The sequence below is a fragment of the Nipponia nippon genome, unplaced genomic scaffold (genome assembly GCF_047370975.1).
Source record: "Nipponia nippon isolate SJK-2023a ecotype South Korea unplaced genomic scaffold, ASM4737097v1 scaffold_5, whole genome shotgun sequence".
Lineage (NCBI taxonomy): Eukaryota > Metazoa > Chordata > Aves > Pelecaniformes > Threskiornithidae > Nipponia > Nipponia nippon.
This window is the reverse complement of record NW_028262369.1, coordinates 76632967-76650771: the sequence shown is the minus strand read 5'-3', so window position 1 is coordinate 76650771 and position 17805 is coordinate 76632967. Positions and strand designations below refer to the sequence as shown.

Sequence of the window (17805 nt, the reverse complement as noted above, 5' to 3'; positions counted from 1 at the left end):
CCTGGTCCACTACATCCGCTCCTTAATTAGCTCAATATATTTTATAATTGGAATCCATATTATGACCCGCTAAAAGCACCCTCTTTAGCAAGACTAAAATGTAACCCTTTAATTAGGTGAAGGGCTGACAAATCTCATGTCCTGGATTTATGTGACATCCTGTGACTCAGAAAGCAGTTTTAACTGAAAATTAATAGGCTTATTTAGAATACTTTAATGGTAAAACTCAAAAACACGTATACCGCATTAAGGTGTTAGATCCATATAAAACCACTAGGAATTATTAAAAGAAGGGCTCAAGCATTCATTTAGAGTACAGCAATATGTAGTAAGAATGGTTTCAGTGGATTCCCCCATACAACATCATGATTACTGTCATCTGATCATAACACAAGTGCGACTAACACAGCTGCCATGTCAGCTTCTCTTCAGGGGCTAGGTCTTAATCATAAATCAACTGAATGACTAATTCAACATTGTTAAAACCAGCAAGTAACTGCTTGGAGCCATTCCAGTTTTTACATCTTTCAAAAGGTCAATACACCTACTCAAACACACAATAGTCCTATCTTTCACTGTGTTTTCTTCTTTTCTGGGATTGAAAAATAACATGTTAGCACTTAAATGTAAGCGTGTTTTAACTAACAATTAAAATGTTCATTAATTCTGAAAGAGTGACCCAGTAAAACAAAGACAATTTTAGTTTTCCTCTCTACCCACAGTCAAAAAGCCTCTCCTCTCCTTTGCCGTTTTAAACACTTTTGTAGTTGTAAAAGTCTTATGAAAACATTTTACTGCTGAGTGTTTCCTGCATTAACCGTACTTTTATTATAGTAATATTATGAATTAAGCTCAGAAATAAACTTTTTCAAGTTGAACGACTAGTCTAAATGTGGCTTGCATTTCAAATATGAACCTCAGCCCCTCAAAATAATAACAAAAATCACAAATTAAGTGGCATCAAACAGTAAAATATATTCTAATCATTCACATCTGCTTGCACCACACAAATGACAAAAGCCTACCGTTAGCATCCTTCATAGAAAACATTTATTCTGCTCTTAAATATAAAAGCTATGTTGCATAAACAGAGGATTTAAAGCTGTGGCAGAGTGGCTGAATGAAAGAAAATGGCAATCTTTCTGGTTCTAGTAGATGCCTTTCCCTATCACACAATGTTTCCCACTCATAAATACATGACAAATACTTCCTCAATCATTTTTTACGAGCAGGGATGCACAGGGGGTAGTCAATGGCTAGCTTGAGGGAAAATAGGAACAGCAGGAGGCAGAAACTGTACTGAAAATGGCTATGTGGTAAATTCTCTTCTGGAACATCACTCAGCTACCCAGGCTTTGATCTTTCAGCTACAATTACACTCACATCCATGAGATCTGGGTATACTTTTTAAAAACTAAATCATTAATTGTAATAGAAACAGTTAAACCATTTCATTATATGACTCCTCAACTCAAACATCTGATTTTTTACAAATTAAAAATTGCAATTTATACAAAGATTTGCTTTCAATTGGGTTTAACTATGTCATCATCACAACCAGTCTCACAAAAAACATGGGGTGACTGGCGACAGCTAAATCACAGACTGGCGTCTCTTAAGTAGTCTGTCTACCATTAGGGTCTGGGAAATGGTATTTACTGTACAATTAGAGCCCGCGAGCTCTACCTGTAATCATCCAAATACAGGTGCGAGGATCCTTTTTTTGGAGAGGGAAACCGACTCATCCATTTTCACACAAACTTCCACATCTGTACTGTTATAGCAAACCTTAGGAAATCTCAACATTTGTACTTTGAAAAAAAAAAAAAAAAATCACCTGACGATAACAGAGCAAATACTACTATCCTGATTTTAAAGACTTCCTTGGGTAGAACCACTTTTAATGTTTAAATCGTCATACCCAAACAACATTCAAAGAAGGAACAAATTAATTTAAAATTATAAAATTTGGCCAAATATGAAAATCTTACATTATTACATTGATTATCAAGTTTATTCCCAAGTCTGTGTTTTGGGCTGAGAGGGTTCGCTATTAAATAGGTTAAATTTTGTTCTTTAATACTAACACAAAATGTCTTGGAGTATCAAAAGGACAGTTTCAGTTGCAGTAATTTCACAGAATTTATTCTAATGATTTATTGGAGTTAACCATCTGACATTAATTATTGTTTTGGCTTCCAGTCTATGAATGTTTATTTTTCAGTTTAAAGCCTTCTCACTCTTTGATATCATATGGAAATGAGAATTTTTAATGGAAAATTGAAACCATGTGCATCTAAGTACTTAATGAAGTACAGGGAGAAACAGAGGGTGTACTTTAGGAGAATTCAGATATTCCGCTTTAGATACTTTTGATTTGTTTGGATGAGTTACACGCATATATCTGTTCACAAACATACGTTTATACATCTTCAAAGTATCTCACAAGTACAGTGTTTAAAGATCTGAATACTAAGAAAAGGTTTGTTATTTGGTTGGTTTTTTTAAACTAAACGTACTGCTGTAGATTTTTTTCTTCATTGTATACTACTTAATATGTTCCCTCCTCCACAAACCAAATATTTATCCCATCTAGAGCTTCCAATGACATGCTAAATGCTGCAATTCTCAACAGCGGATTCCCACCATATGTCTACCATGTTAGGACTGGATCTTCATCCAGTTCATTGACTATCTGATAGATTGATTTCATAACCATCACGTACTTAAAGTCATAATATTGATGTCAGGAATACTTGACTAAAACCTGTGCTGTTCGTGGCATTAAAGCCCATCAAAACAGGCCTGTAAATCATAAGCGAAGTGCAAGCAGTGGCAAGGAAGCCAGGCACCCAACTGCAAACAGAAGAGTACTGTTAAAATGTGCAATTTTGCCACTGTTTGAAAGATTTCTGTGAAACTCACATAGCTTTAGTCCTCTGGCATTCAATTCATTCCTTTGGAATGAAAAAGATGTTGTTCAGACAATCAGCATTATATAACATGACAAAACCATATGTTTATTGAAATCAGTCCTTCTAAATCAAATCTATTTTCTTTACAGTTAACGGATTCATATAAAAATGTAAGGGAGGAAAGCATATTCTTTCCTCTTCTGCACTTTCTTTCTGGGTTTCACCATATACATTGTACTCAAGCAGCATGTCAACGGTAGAATAACAAAAGTAACAAGTGCAACATTAGTTTTTATTCCTATTTTAATTAATATCCTTGGTGATCTTAATGCGCAAGGAATTATTCACCATTAAGAATGTGAAATAAAACCACAAATTTAGATATTTAACCTGAACACACTCACCACTTGTTTTTCTTTCTAATGTAGTCTTTTTCAGAGAGGTTAACCAAGTAGATCATCGGTTTTGAAGTAAAAAACAAATGTTTGTTCAAAACATCAATCTAGAAGTGAAAATATATAAGGAGAATTTTAAAAACAAGTTATACCAACTTGAGTTAATTTTATGACCATTTTCCTCATGGCACGTCTGAGAAGGCAATAGAATTAAAAGTGTAATATATAGATCACTGATAAACACAGAATCGGCTGACGAATTTAACATTCAATACACTATGAAGTCTAAAAAAAAAAAACTTTAAAAAAAAAGGACAGTAACAGGTAGCAAAATTAGAAGTCAATTCATGGGATAATATTTATAGCCTACCTCTTTGTCATTCCAATCATGATAGAAGCGGACAGCTTTCTTTTCATCTATTACCCATGTCTTGATTTTGCACATTACGTCCTACGCAAGATCAAGAAAAAACAAAGTCAAAACCACAGCTGGATATCAGACCATTCTCTTCCATAAACAAGGCTTGTATATATTAAGATTCAAAATGTACACACAAATTAAAAATCAGATAATACCTTTTAAAAACAAATTTTTACTCTCCCAGAAAAATAGAAATTGCTGCTTTAAAAGCCACTAAAGAGCAATATCGATTATTAAAGCAATACAAATCCCATAATTAGGAAGTTAAACAGACAATACTCAAGTATCATCTCTCGCCACTACGAAAATTAGCAGAGCTCATAAAATCTAGGTAAAAATCAGTACATTTTAGGTTGCTTTTCAAACTCAGTAAGACGCAACATTTCAGCATCCAGCGGGAGAGACCACGTACAATATAAACATGCCATTAAGAAAAGGGAATGGGTGGGGAAAAAACACAGCAAATATCTTTTTTTTTAAATTGTGAGCAAAAGAAATTGAGCCTATTATTGATGATCCACCCTTCAAGAAATTAATTCAAATGGCCAAAGCCCTTTTTATTCCGCATTAATTTTTCGCCAACACCTTCTCCCTCCCCCCCAAAATGAAACCTGCCAAAGCCTCCATTACACAATGGCAAGAGCCTTGCACTGGTGACCTCCAACCAGCTGCATTCACTTTCAGAACATCTCTCTCGGCAGGAAATCTAAAGGCCTTTTAGTTAGCAAGCTAGTGTGCATTCAGAAGGAGTAACTGCAGGAAGAGCCCAATGTGCTTTGTTTCTCTGGCCTTTCTTCACAGAAAGATTAATCATCTGTGAAATGGAAACGGCAAACAGCAAGTGACACAAACTGAACCCTTCAAGCCTTTCCTCATCAGTTTTGTGGTCGTGAATCTGAAAGCTGCGTGTGGCACAGTTCTCCTTACAGGCAGGTGTTAATAAAAGGCTCTTGGGTCTGAAAGGTCAAACTCGGCTCTTCTAGGAGTAGTACATTTTAGAGTCGCCTATTTTTTGTTGTAGATAATTTATGATCATGCTTTAAATAATGCATTTTTTAGGTTATAATTGACGCAACTGAGAATTAAGATCTTTAAAATACAAGGAAACATTCCCTAGACCGTTGAGCACACAACATTTTTTGCGCTTAATGCTATGTGGTTGAAGTACATTTATAAACAACCACAAATAACATCCGTATTTACTACAGTCTTTTCTAGTCTTGCAGTTGCTTTAGTGAAAAACAAAGAAAAAGCTCTTCTAAGTCTTCAGATCCTGATTTGAAACCCTCCAGGAACAGGACTCCCCACGGATTTTAACAAGGAAGGGGCAAGCTAAAACTTTTAATGAAATCTAACATGTTCTGCCTAAGAATAATCACTTTTACTCTCCTATAACTGAATTTCACTCATAAATGTTTAAAAGTGGCTAATATAACACCATTTCCTACAAGGAGAAGATCAAAGTGCTATATTACAAATGCATTATGATTAAAAAAGCACTGTGCAGCTTTGCTATTAACTGTTCTTTAAACCCTAAAAGGCTTCCCATAGATCTCACTTGGCACTGCATATACAACCTTTGACAAGTAATGTAGACCATTTTTATTCATTGCCTAAAATTGTAGGCAATTATGTGCGTCACACTGGCCACCTGCAAATTCTGAATGCCTGCTCCAGTTGTCAGAGCAAAAAACTAATGTCGGAGGGGATTAATCTAGGGGGAGAGAGTCCTCTTTAATGGCTCCAGCAGGTGAAATGGCCCAGCTGGTTACTGTGATGAGTGGCCAGAACTGCTTATGTAGAGACATGCAACAAGATTACACATAAAGAAGAAAACAGTGGTACCATCTTATCTTTAACCCTATGTGCTTTTTATTTTTTAATTACTCAGTAGAAACAAGATAAGGGAAGCAATTCTACCAATAGGTACTTTTCATTTAAGATCTTCATCCTCAGCTTTTGTTTAAATAGATACATAACAATCAACACAACCTCCAAGGTTCCTGTTCAGCAGTGAAGGAATTCCAATTATACACTATTTCGGGTTTTAAACTAATTCTGGAGGCACCTACCACGTGGCTTTCAGCATTACAGTTCCCCCTCAATAGCAACGCATCATTGTGTATAAATTGGGGTCAATAAAAAATTGACAGAAAAAACATTATAGCACAAGTTGTCAAAGCCAATCTTTTAGGCTTAAGCAGCAATGAAATATTTTTTAATCACACCGTAAGGGTAGCTATGTAACGTGGAACCTCCAGAAAATGTCAAGCATTAACGCAGCAAATAAAGTTTGCTCTTTCTAAAGCCTGTCTAAGCACATAGTTGCCAATCAGAACTTCTCTTCCGCATTCAGCTGCTACCTACAGTGACAGATCTAAACCCATTGTGGCACAGGCCTAATTTTTCAGAGTTCTCATTTAGGTTTGACTTGGTGCTCTTTGCAACTGTTGTTCTAAAGGAGTAATTACACGGCTAACTTCCGCAGGGAAGGCTGACCACCAACCGAATATGCTGGGGAGAACCAACAGCCATAGACTTGCAATTTTATTTTGGTTTTACAGAGAAGGTGGCAAAGTATTGGATGGAAACTTACAAGCAAATATAGCCTTCATGTCTGAAACTGGTGAGGCAGTAAGACACAAAGAAAAAATTTGGAAATAATTATTCAGTCAAAGTCAAACTTTCTCTGATGGACTATCTGGGCAGTCACACCATGCAGAACGTAAGGCAGACAGTCCAGAAGCGAAGAAAAGGGACAGATGAACTCTGATTCCCCTGGGTCAGTGGCGGTGTCCCATTTAAATGAGATTTAGTATGATCCCTTAACAAGATCCCCTTGATCTTTAAGGTCCCTTCCAACCCAAACCATTCTATGATTCTATGATGAAATATTAACGGCAATATGAAGAAAGGCAACTATTTCCACATATTTCTTTTTCACTCGGCTGTCCCAATACTCTAAACAAACACACAAAAAGCAGATTATCAGGTCATAGCTCATGTCGCATCATTTTTAGTTTTGGCCTAGTGAAAGAGTATGAACTGACCTTTTTATCTTCACTATCACTGTAACAGCCATTTAAACACATTTAATCACTACTCTAGTTAACTCCGAGATGCTTAATAACAGAATACAGAGCAACGATCCACTTTGTTTCATTAGATCTGGCCTCCCCAGTTGCATACTTCGAGGTCAATCTGTCATCAGCAGAATGATCCACTTGTTTGATGAGAGGGGTATTCGCGTTCTGTTTTTCAGCTAGCAACATTATAGCAAGCACCATTTAAAAAGCCGCCAAAACCCCCTCCAAAATCCAATTTACTTACAGTTGTCAAGGCATATGAAATACAGCAAACCTCATGAATATCAAATACCACTGTTTTAAACATCAGTTAATTTCTGACTATATCCTTGGCAATATATTTAGCACATGCAAATACTTAGTATATTTAGCCGTATGCAATATAGCGATTTTAATTTATGTCCTGCTCTCATTTTCCAAAGGTGGCAAGTAGTCAACCCACAGATGCTAAGCAGGACTTTAACAGTGAGTCCCATCAGTATAAAATACTGTAAAGAAATACATTTAAATTGCATTTGGGAGATTTATCAAGACATGCTCATGAGACACTACTGTGTAGAAAAATGTGCATACATTAATAAACTCTCTGGATGGATGATAGTAATAATGTGTGCCAATGCCAAATTCTTCTTACAGCATGAAGGACTAAACTGAAGCTTGGAAAACTCAGTTGCCTACTTGGCATCAGAGAATTGTGAGTTTTTTGTTGTAAATTAGCAGGGCATGTAATTAACTTCCGCAAATTTAATAAAGAAGTAAGCAGTTGTGAGGATTATCACTTCACACTTCAAAGTGCAAGTGAATTCTCCGTGATCCTGCAGGCAGTGCAAAAGTCTCTGCTACTACAGAGAGTAACTGTGAGTACAGTAGGCTTTTTTCCCCCCACCAAGGGAGATGTTCCTGGGAAGTATGGAGTGTTTCACAGCACCTTATTCATTCCCTTCAAAACTTCTAAGATGTAATAACTGACCAGCTCTTCAAAAGCAGTTAAATACTTATTAAAATGTTTCAATTGTCCAAAATTCTGTCATTTTCACTGCTCTGCTTCTCAGAAAAGATACGAGTACCTAAAACGTTAGCTGTAGCTCTTAGTTAGCTCCTCTCATTTCATACAGCATAGCATATTAATAATGAAGGTAGTAGTGTATAATTAACATATTCAGACTTCTCTAAGGAATCTGGCTTAGTGACGTAAGGTATTTAATTCAAAAAACACTGCATACGCTAAATGGAGTCAACACCACCTAACCAGTTGGTCTCAGAATGTAACTGTAAATAGAAAATCCAGTGAGTGTGTTTTTGGTGGCACTCCAAACAAAGTATTTACATTTCACTAGTTATCATCTTTCATCGACAGCCTAAAAAAGACCACGTTAATGACACAGAATCTGAGAATAGTAAATTACTAACGACATGAATCATGTGTGTAGTGACCAGAACTGCTAGACAGATTTAGTGAAAGCAAACAGTGTTTTTCAATACAATAAATTCAAGTTCATACACCTGCTAGGTGGGGGACAAGGGAGGGTGGATACAGTATTTAGCGGGTAGAGGACTTCCCCCTTGAGAGAGTGACTGAGAAGGAACTGTACTGTAACTAAAAAGACTAATACAATCTTTGAGTATATAAATAGGCTAATGTCCAATGCGAGTAATTCTACATTTAGCTCTGTTGACATACTGAAAAGCTGGAGAAAAATAAGAGGTTTTGAAAAAGTGTTTATACATGAAGACCCTGTGCTTAAATCTTATGCTGTTTATTCTTATTGCATTTCACACACACACATATATATATAATTAACAAAAAACTTGCATAGTACAGGGTTTTTCACAGTAGCATACAGAAATCAAATGGCTGAAAGTTGAAGCTTGACAAATACAGACTAAAGCTGTGTCTTATTTCTAAACAGTAAAGATAATTCATCACTGGCACAGCTCATGCAGGTTACAGTAATTTACCTCTAGCTAGAAAATATTTAAATAAAGGTTAATTTTTTCCCCTGAGATACATTCTATTTTAACCACAATTGTGAGAATTAAACTGGGATATTCAAGAGATCAAACTAGATAATAATTAGTATTCCATCTGGCCTTCAAAATAGCTGTGATGGTTTCTCAGATACAGATAGAGAACTATGTATGCTATTTGAGGTAGAGTACTCATAACTAGCTCAACTGTGCTGCACCAAAACCAATTTATTGTGTGCACATCAATTTCCTTGTTAACACAAGGAATACGGTGTGCACTGTGCCCACAGCCCTTCCATTCATGGCTTTCCTTGGAAATCTTTTTCAGTTCTATTTAACGTGGCCTCAGCTCTCTGCTTTTCCTGGAGGTATTCTGGCAACTTAAAAGAGTGGGGCTGAAGTGACAAAGTAATAATTTATTGTACAAACAATGTTTAGAAACAGTGGTATTTTTAAAGAACAATTACGACAAATTTTGCAGATTAAAAAAAAAGGCTAGATCATGTTTTTCAATTGTGTTAAGTGCTTAAATAAGCTGTAGCAGCTGGGTGCAAGAAAGAGAACGAGTCAGGTACTGCATCAACTGGAGTGACAATGAGCTCCTCTGTGGTACAAAACAATGTCTAATCTCTTACAATTCCCTTGCTCACTGACTTTAATAAAAATACAATGGGAGACGTAATGGATTTAGGACAAGTGTATTACCCTTTCTCCTATTCAATACCTTCTAACAGAGCCAGTACAAGCTGTACATGATATAAGATTTACTCAGATGCCAATAATGTTTATGAACCACAGCAAGTACTTTCACCCAAAACATCCTACAAGCATTCCAGGCAATGTAATTCATGTCAATAATCCCCAAATTCTCCTGCGTGGGTCATCCTTGTGGGTTCTAAGGTGTTCTACATAAAATGACATAGTCACTTGTAGCTTCTCAAAGGAAAAAGCAGGCAGGAATACAGAAAGCAGTCTATCTACAAGTGATTATTTCTAGCAGTTCAGAAATTCAGAACAGGGAAATTGCACTGAAAAGTAAAATGAAACATCTTCTGTAGAGTTCCACTAAACTTTTCTTACTGATTAGTCTACACACACTTATTTCCAAATAAATCCATGTGTGAATGGATTTGTTGTCCTAGATGTGAATTAAGCCAATTGAAAAAGGTGTCTTTTTCAGAATACAACTATTCATATATGGACTTATTTTGGCATATGTATATACTATTTAAAAATTATACCATGGCTTGAATCTAGACATACCCAGACAGACATTATTTACAAAAGTAATTACTTTAAGCCACTGTTCAAATCTACACAGGAAAGATCAGTCTTGACAGAAAGTATTTAAGCATTGACTTCTTTGTCTACTGATAATACCGAAAGAAATCCAAATGTGTATTTACACATTATGTACTTTTAAGTCAGGCTTTACTACCGATTAATTCGCAAACATCTGCCATGAATATTTTCCTGTTACATGCAAAATGTTCTCCAGAATGAACTTTAATTTACTCTAAATACCACATTAAGCACAGTAAATGGTCCACTAAAGATTTTAGGCATAATTATATGCATTAAGAATATAAATATTTTCTTGATTCCCTATGATTTAACATTTAAGTTACTAATTGTAACAGCCATTGGCAGAAAGTATGTCAACAGTGTATGCTGCTCCTTTCCTTCCATCTCCAGTGGAACAAACTGGCCTCTCCAACTCTCCTCACAAAGGGGGACCAAAGAAACTGACAAAAAAAAAAAAAATACAATTCATTGCTGTATTTATCTTCAACTTGGAACGAAAGAGAGGTGAAAATTCCCAACTGACATCATCAGTTAGAGGAAATAAGAGTTCATCCATCCGTGAGATCTCTGGCGAGTGCTTGCAGCACGAGGTCAGCGAATTCTGCTCAGCACCATCCCATTCATCAGAATATTGCAGGAAGGAAAGATTATCACCGCATTTTCACCTAGTATATATTGATAACGAGAAGAAACTGAATCTACCAGCTCTCTGCTGTTTGTGAAGTATCTCCCACACCATATTAGTAATTTTAAATAAAAAAAAAATCTTCTAAACAGTTACTGTATTATCAGGACAGGACCAAGATGGAAGGGAGGAGGAAGAAAGGGATTAAAGCTACATAAAACATCATTAGGATGATTTGATTTTACTCCTCATAGTACATCTATGCAGACAGATACACTCTGTGCCTATGGTCACTTTATCAATTATTAGTTCATCACCCACTGCAGTAACAAAACAAAGCTTGATGCCCTTCTTGTAAGTTAAATATGCACTAGATGGTTCTGGTACTATTACATTAAAGAGGAGTCTCAAACTGTTCTTTTCATAACTGCAATTACTTTTGCTCTTACAAAATGTGTTTGATTTGAAAAACTAATCTTATTTTAAAATTGACAGACTTTAACAATGAATTTAGATATCTCGCAGGACTTGTAAAAGCACCCCTTTCAACTGAAAACTGGAAGTCCAAAAGCAGTGAACATTGATCCTGACCTGTAAAAGCTACCTTTTAACTGAAAATTGGAAGCTCAAACACTGTGGACATTGATACTGACCTGAAGATTTTGTCTTCATATCACAAACATCAACAATCTGCATGAACTCAACTATAAATAACATTCTTATGGTCAGATATATAAATCACAATGCCATAACCACCAAGAATTATTCTGTGCTGGAATTCAAGATTCGGTGCACTAACAAAGGGCTGAAGGAATAGCTATCTACTGCAGAGGGTCAGTCTCTAAGGACTAGAACTGAATCACATGGGAAGGGTAATGGAAGAGAATCCTGCAATAATGCTCACTTAACTATATTATATGGTATTAACTTGAAGACTTCTGTCTCCAGGACCGCAAATCCCATAAATTTTTTTAAAAAATATATATTTTTAAAACAAGTTTTAGAACTTGTACATTCTGATCTATAAATTCATACATATGTGAATTTTACTTTGCGATTTCCTGCTACCCAAAATGACAGATGAATAATAAGCTAATAATGAAGTTTAACTCAATATCTTTCTCATGTCTCTACAGATACCAGCACCAGACAGATTAAAAATGTAAAATCAAAATTACTCTGATTGCTTTCTGAAATGCTATTCGCACTGTTTTAATACATGCAAATAACATGGGTATTTTTATTCTATAATATCTCTTTAGAAGGTTATAGCCAAAATAATATTTAAAGGTATACTGAGTCTGAAAGAATAGTACCCTTAGTAAAAGCAGACAGTCACTTCTAAGAAGGCAGTGAGACCACTGGCAAAACAGAGAAAAATATACGTGTAAAGGTAGGTATTCCAAGCCTATGTCAACATTACACGTTGCTGATCTTGGACCATATTGTGTCATTGATTTTTAAGTAGAACTTGAAAATTATTTCATTGATGGCTCCTTAACAGCAGTTGGCTGTTTTGTTTCTGCTGACAGGGGACTGAGAAATCAATTTTCTGAGAGACAGGACGAACAGTTAACACTGTATTCAACTGCAAAGCCAGGTCACTGCACAAAGGTGAACTTACCAACTGTATGCAATGTAGGCTTACGTGAAGGAAAAATGATAATTAACCAGTTAGAACACAGGTGCGAGAAGGTGGGCAATCAAATACAAATTTTAGATTTAAGAATGGTTGACTGATACAGACTGACGATTTTCTTTTCTCCTCCTCCTAAACCTTTTCATACTATCAAGTTACAGTTGTGGAGGCTCACTGATAAAGAGAATCCTCTAGAGCAGACAATTCATATTTATGAAATAAGAAGAATGACTTCTACTTTCAGCTAGGTTCCATGAAACACACAGTGAAATCCCCTTTGATGCCAACAATAAGTTTACAGAGGTCACACGGAGATCATAGCCTCTCTGAAATCAGTAACTTTTCCTTAGCTTTCACATTAAGGTTATTTGTTATATTCTGCAAACTACCAAAGGAAAAACATACTTGACTAAGATCAATATTATCTCTTTTCTTTCCTCACCTTCTTCTTTCCCTAACCTTATATAGTGTTCTTCCTCAATAGATCTCAAAGTGCTCTCAAAAAAAGTGGAAAGAAATGAAAAACACAATTCAGGTGCTAGATGGTTTTGTTCAGCAAGCCAGTGAAAGGTCTGAAAGCGATACAGGTAAGAAAGCTTGCAATATCTTTATCTGAATGAACCACAGAACTTTTACAACTCTCAACCAGTTAAAACTCCTAAGAAATTCTCAAGCGTCTTTATCTTAAATTACTCCCAAAAAGCTGGGAAAAGGAAAACAATTAAAAAAAAAAAAAAAGAGAGACACTAAAATTTGAATATTTTGTCTTAAAAACAAACCAAAAACCAAACCAGCCTACAAATACCAAGTCTTTTCCCTTGTAACCTCCTAGTTTTCCTGAAAGGGAAAATGACTGGGAATACTCAGAGCACAGACAAGAGCCCTTTGTTGCACACCTCTGCTATGGAAAGAATAGAATATTAGCAATTGCTATGTATTATATTGGTAAATAACTTAAAAAGGCAAATCCTGAGAAGTTCTCTCCCAGCCCCTTCCTTCCCCCTCCCCCATTTTTGAAGACAACCTGTTTGAAAAAAAAGTATTAATTCCAGTGTACACTGTCTCCTAATGACTTTTCTGCCCTGGAGAGAGGAAACCTTGAACAGTAGCCACAAGCCGCATGGAAACATTACGAATTGTGCTGAACAGGGAACTCTCTCTGTGCCCAACAAGCGAACTGCAAAATGCAACAGATTCGTGAAGTGCAGAATGATCAAACAGCCAAAATACACTCCTAACATTCGGCTACTGCTTTAGGGAGGCATAATCTTTAACCCTTTTTTTCACCAATCCCATAGGGTTTCTCTCCTAGACCCATAAGTCATTTACTTAAGTCAGTACTGACTTACATAAGTCAGCTAATCATGCAGTACACTATATAAATGCAGAGAAGACCTGTGGTTGCAACACGAAATGTTAAAGGAAAAAAGGCAAAGCAAACTGTACAGGAGTGCCTCATAACCCCGTGGCTGAACATCTAAATAAACCCATCTAGTGGCTGGAAAAGCCCAAGAATTGGTGTTACAATCTCACAAGTACACAAATCTCTTTGTAGAAGCTGCATAACTAGGCCTAAGGATTGATTTACCAGGAAAAGAAAAAGTAACCAGGCAGAGATTTCACAGGTCTTTACCATTAAAAAAAAGTCCATTTTACTAAGGGCTACTGTCTACCTTACAATTCAAGCATACAAGTCACAAAGGAAGACAAGCAAAAAGGTCCAAGATCAGCAGGACTCACAGACATGATGCCCCACAGCACTTCCCTGAAGACATTCCCTGGTGACCGTAGTTCCTACGCGCAGCCTTTGTCTCAAGGGAAGCATTAATTTGTGCCTTTCCACTCTGTTCAGCCACCCCTTTCCATGAAACAAAGGAATTTAATGCCTTTGAAACCTCTATTGTTGTTGACAAACTCAGCTGAGACCGGTCAAATGTAACAGCTGTTACTGAGAACAGAACTGGCGGAGCAACACGACTTCAAGAACCTGGTGTTTTCTCTGTGTGTGTTCATAAAGAAAGGATTAAAAAACTCAAAGAATGACAGGAGTGTAAGTTACAAACAGAAGATGACAAAGTCATTTTGACAGGTGAACTACAGATGAAGTAATAGGAGACCAAAGAAAGAGGCAAAGAGAAGGATGAGAAACTGAAGCTGGGTAAAGGCAGATTAATAATGCAGATTTTAAAGTTTTCTTTAATTAATTTAAATTGCATTTCTAGATTTGAGGTTTTTATTTACTGTCCCCCTTAATTTGAGAATAATCTGACATTTTCTGTTTTCAAACACATACCAACGTACTCTAGTTAAAAAATTAGTAAGAGCAGCTCTTTCACCCAACAGTAACTGCAGCTACCACCCACTACAGTTACATGATGACTATTAAGAATTTTATTTAAAACACACTTCAGTTATGTCTCTTTGCAATCACAAAAGTGCTGACTTCTTCCTTAGCACAGGAGGAACAGAGTATGATATGAAACCCTCAAAGCATCCAGAGAGGTACACTCAAAAACTGGGCAAGAACGTCTCCATTATGAGAAGCCGAGCAAAGCTGTTCCAAAGACAGTCGTGCAAGAAAGTAAGCGAGAGAATAGCTCAGGACTTGGGCAGGACAGCATCACAACACTCCTCATTTTCATCATCTCATACCAACGCAAAATTTAGCCTTAGGCTGAACTTCGAATTCGCTATGGACAGGATTTTTGCTTGCCCCTTTCGTTAAGATGAATTAAAAGGTGAAAGACTGTGCGGGTGCTATTTGAAACTAGGCATAAGCTGCACTGTTCCTCTAAGCAGGGGCAACCTTTTGTAAAAGAAAAATCACTGCCCACATGTACCCAAGGCTGGGCTGACACATGTCAGATAAGACCTTGAATGAAACATACCTGTTTCTCTTTCTGGGTTTACATGAAAGCTTTCAAATAATCAAAAAATAGCTATTTTTTCTGGCTTTGACCAATCATGGAATAACATACTTTTCAAGCCAGATGAAGACTAGCTTTTCACCAACAGAAGCTACCAAAGAAGTGCTTTTTAACACTGCACCATGAAGATGAACATTTTGGAGAGGGATGCTCACTTTCAGTTCCTATTCACTTCCAAACACGAGGTAGGGACAACAAATTTCACTGCACTTCAAGGCCGATAAAATAAAACACCAGCACTGATATGACAACGTTTTTCTTACTACTTGCTATCTAAAAAGCCACGGGGGAAAACTATTTTTTACTACTTAATTGTTAAGCATAAATAGTCTATTTCCACACTGATACACTGCTGTAATAGTTAGAGAATGTGCTTTATATACCACCTGAAATACTTATAGAAGATTAATGAAATAAAGAAAAATTATTAACTAGACTACTGGCAAAGTGTAGCAGACTCAAAAGTCAAGTGGCAGTAAAATAATCATTTACAAAAATATACTTTGAAGTTGATAATTATTATACATTTCTAATTTACAAAGAAACACCACTACTACCCTGTGATAATTGAGCTCATTTAAGCAGCTTTCCACAACAACATTCTAAAATTAATTTCAACTAGCAGTCTTTATTTAACATGCACTAAAAGACACAAAGTGCAACAACACCAAGAAAATACATTCACTTGGTGGCGAGAGGAATACTAGTATCAACATCAGACTAGAACTTAAGAGCAAGAATAATTCAGAAGTGACTGCTGGACTTTGAATTACAACTAAACACTGATGTAAGTTTGACGAAGCATTGGCAATTCTCATATAAAGCTGCGTCAGCAAGAAAATAACAGTTAAATTTAAAAAGTTGCAATTAGCTTTCTCAGTGAACTCTTACACTGTCAATACAGCAAATAATCCGTTCTAATTTTTCAACTCATAATAATAATTACTTTAAAATACACATAAAAATAGTAGTAGTGCTTTGTACTATACATGCGGGAGATCAGTAACAAAACCCAACAACACAAAAATTTCAATTCAATACAGAGAGTACTTAATGACCTTCTCTTACAGGTCATATACTTATACTTACATATTCAGGTTTTAATTTCTTGTCTCCTCCTCTTACAGCTACTTTTTCAAGCTTGTCTATACTCTGCATGATCAGCTCCTCATCTTTAAGTCTAAGTTCCTCATGTATTATTTCAATGTCACGAACAGGATCTACACTTCCTTCAACATGAGTGATATCATCATCTTCAAATGCTCCTAAAACAAAAGAACACTTAAATTACATATTTAGCTAAAAAGGCAAGAAATATCTATTTACAACATACTATTAAGAGTCACAAAAGTTTGAGATAAAAAAAAAATAAAGTCAGTAGGTCTGTCATACTGCCCGTATACAAGTGTCACCTGTAATATTTTATATCATACTGTTTTACCCTGTTAATTTATGTATCAACTCCAGAATGCAAAGCTTTATACCGGTACATGCGAAGCACAGCGCTTTGCCATTTCAGGTGAGCACTTAACACATCTTTAAGGGTTTCTTCTAAATAGGAACACTGTATTTAACAGTATCTAACCTAGCAGTAGCAAACATAGTAGCTAAATTGAACATCGCAGAACATTTTAATACACGCAGTAATGACTAAAAGACTCACGGAAAGAAAACCTTACAAATCACCCTGGCAGCCCTCACTGGCCGACCAATTTCATGCATTAAGAAAAAAAGAAGTTCTAGACAAAGAATTCTGAAGTTCTGAACGACTCTCAGTGTTTCCAAGGGAAACGGGGCTTAGAAAAAAAGGCCTGAAATCATCTGGCAGACCTCGTCCCTGTTTCAATCTACTTTATCACTGTGGTTCTGACGGTGATTAGATAATGAACCACTCAGACACACAATTTACACAGCAGCTAATTTCATCGGCCTGATTTGAGGGTATGGTTTTTAGGGGGCCATCAAAGAAGCAGATGAAGGTGCATTTGTCATATATGAGTGACAACCATTCACACTATCTGAACAAAATGGTGCTGGCCCTTATTAGAAACACATGCTATTATCACATATTTAAAGTGCAGTTGAAGCCATAATTTCAAATTGCCAACTGGAAACATAAGGGTAAAACAACCAGATATTACTGAAGCATGTGTGCTGACTTCATGCCCTTCTGAAGACAATCTGGCAACATAATTCAACTAGGATTTAAATTATCAGATAAGCAGCATCACCAAAAAAACCCCCTCGCCCTCCCCAAAATCAATACATATTTTAAAAATAAAAAGATTAACAACTGAAAACAGTTTATTACTTATTCTTGGATCAGTTTTCAGAGTATTTGCATGCCTATCCTGTAACATTAAAGATATGCCTGAGAAATCAACCATGAAAATAATTTTATTTTAATATTACCAAAAGGAAAATCAACCGATTTTTTTTTACATAGGGGGGGAAAAACCCAAGGTGTTTCTTGTACTAAATATAAGACAGAAAACAGGGTAAACTACAAACAAATCCTTAACTG

General features: G+C 36.1%; 1 protein-coding gene across 2 annotated transcripts in view; it reads right to left on the bottom strand.

The window, feature by feature from the left end:
* OLA1 (Obg like ATPase 1) overlaps positions 1-17805 on the bottom strand; it is a 103974-nt gene that overhangs the window by 37115 nt on the left and 49054 nt on the right. For both annotated transcript variants that reach the window (XM_087733777.1, XM_087733778.1), the window contains exons 5-7: positions 16371-16546; positions 3681-3761; positions 3320-3417 (exon numbers count right to left, since the gene is read on the bottom strand). In XM_087733777.1, coding sequence (XP_087589903.1) covers positions 3320-3417; positions 3681-3761; positions 16371-16546 — 355 coding nt within the window. The remainder of the gene's footprint in view (positions 1-3319; positions 3418-3680; positions 3762-16370; positions 16547-17805) is intronic.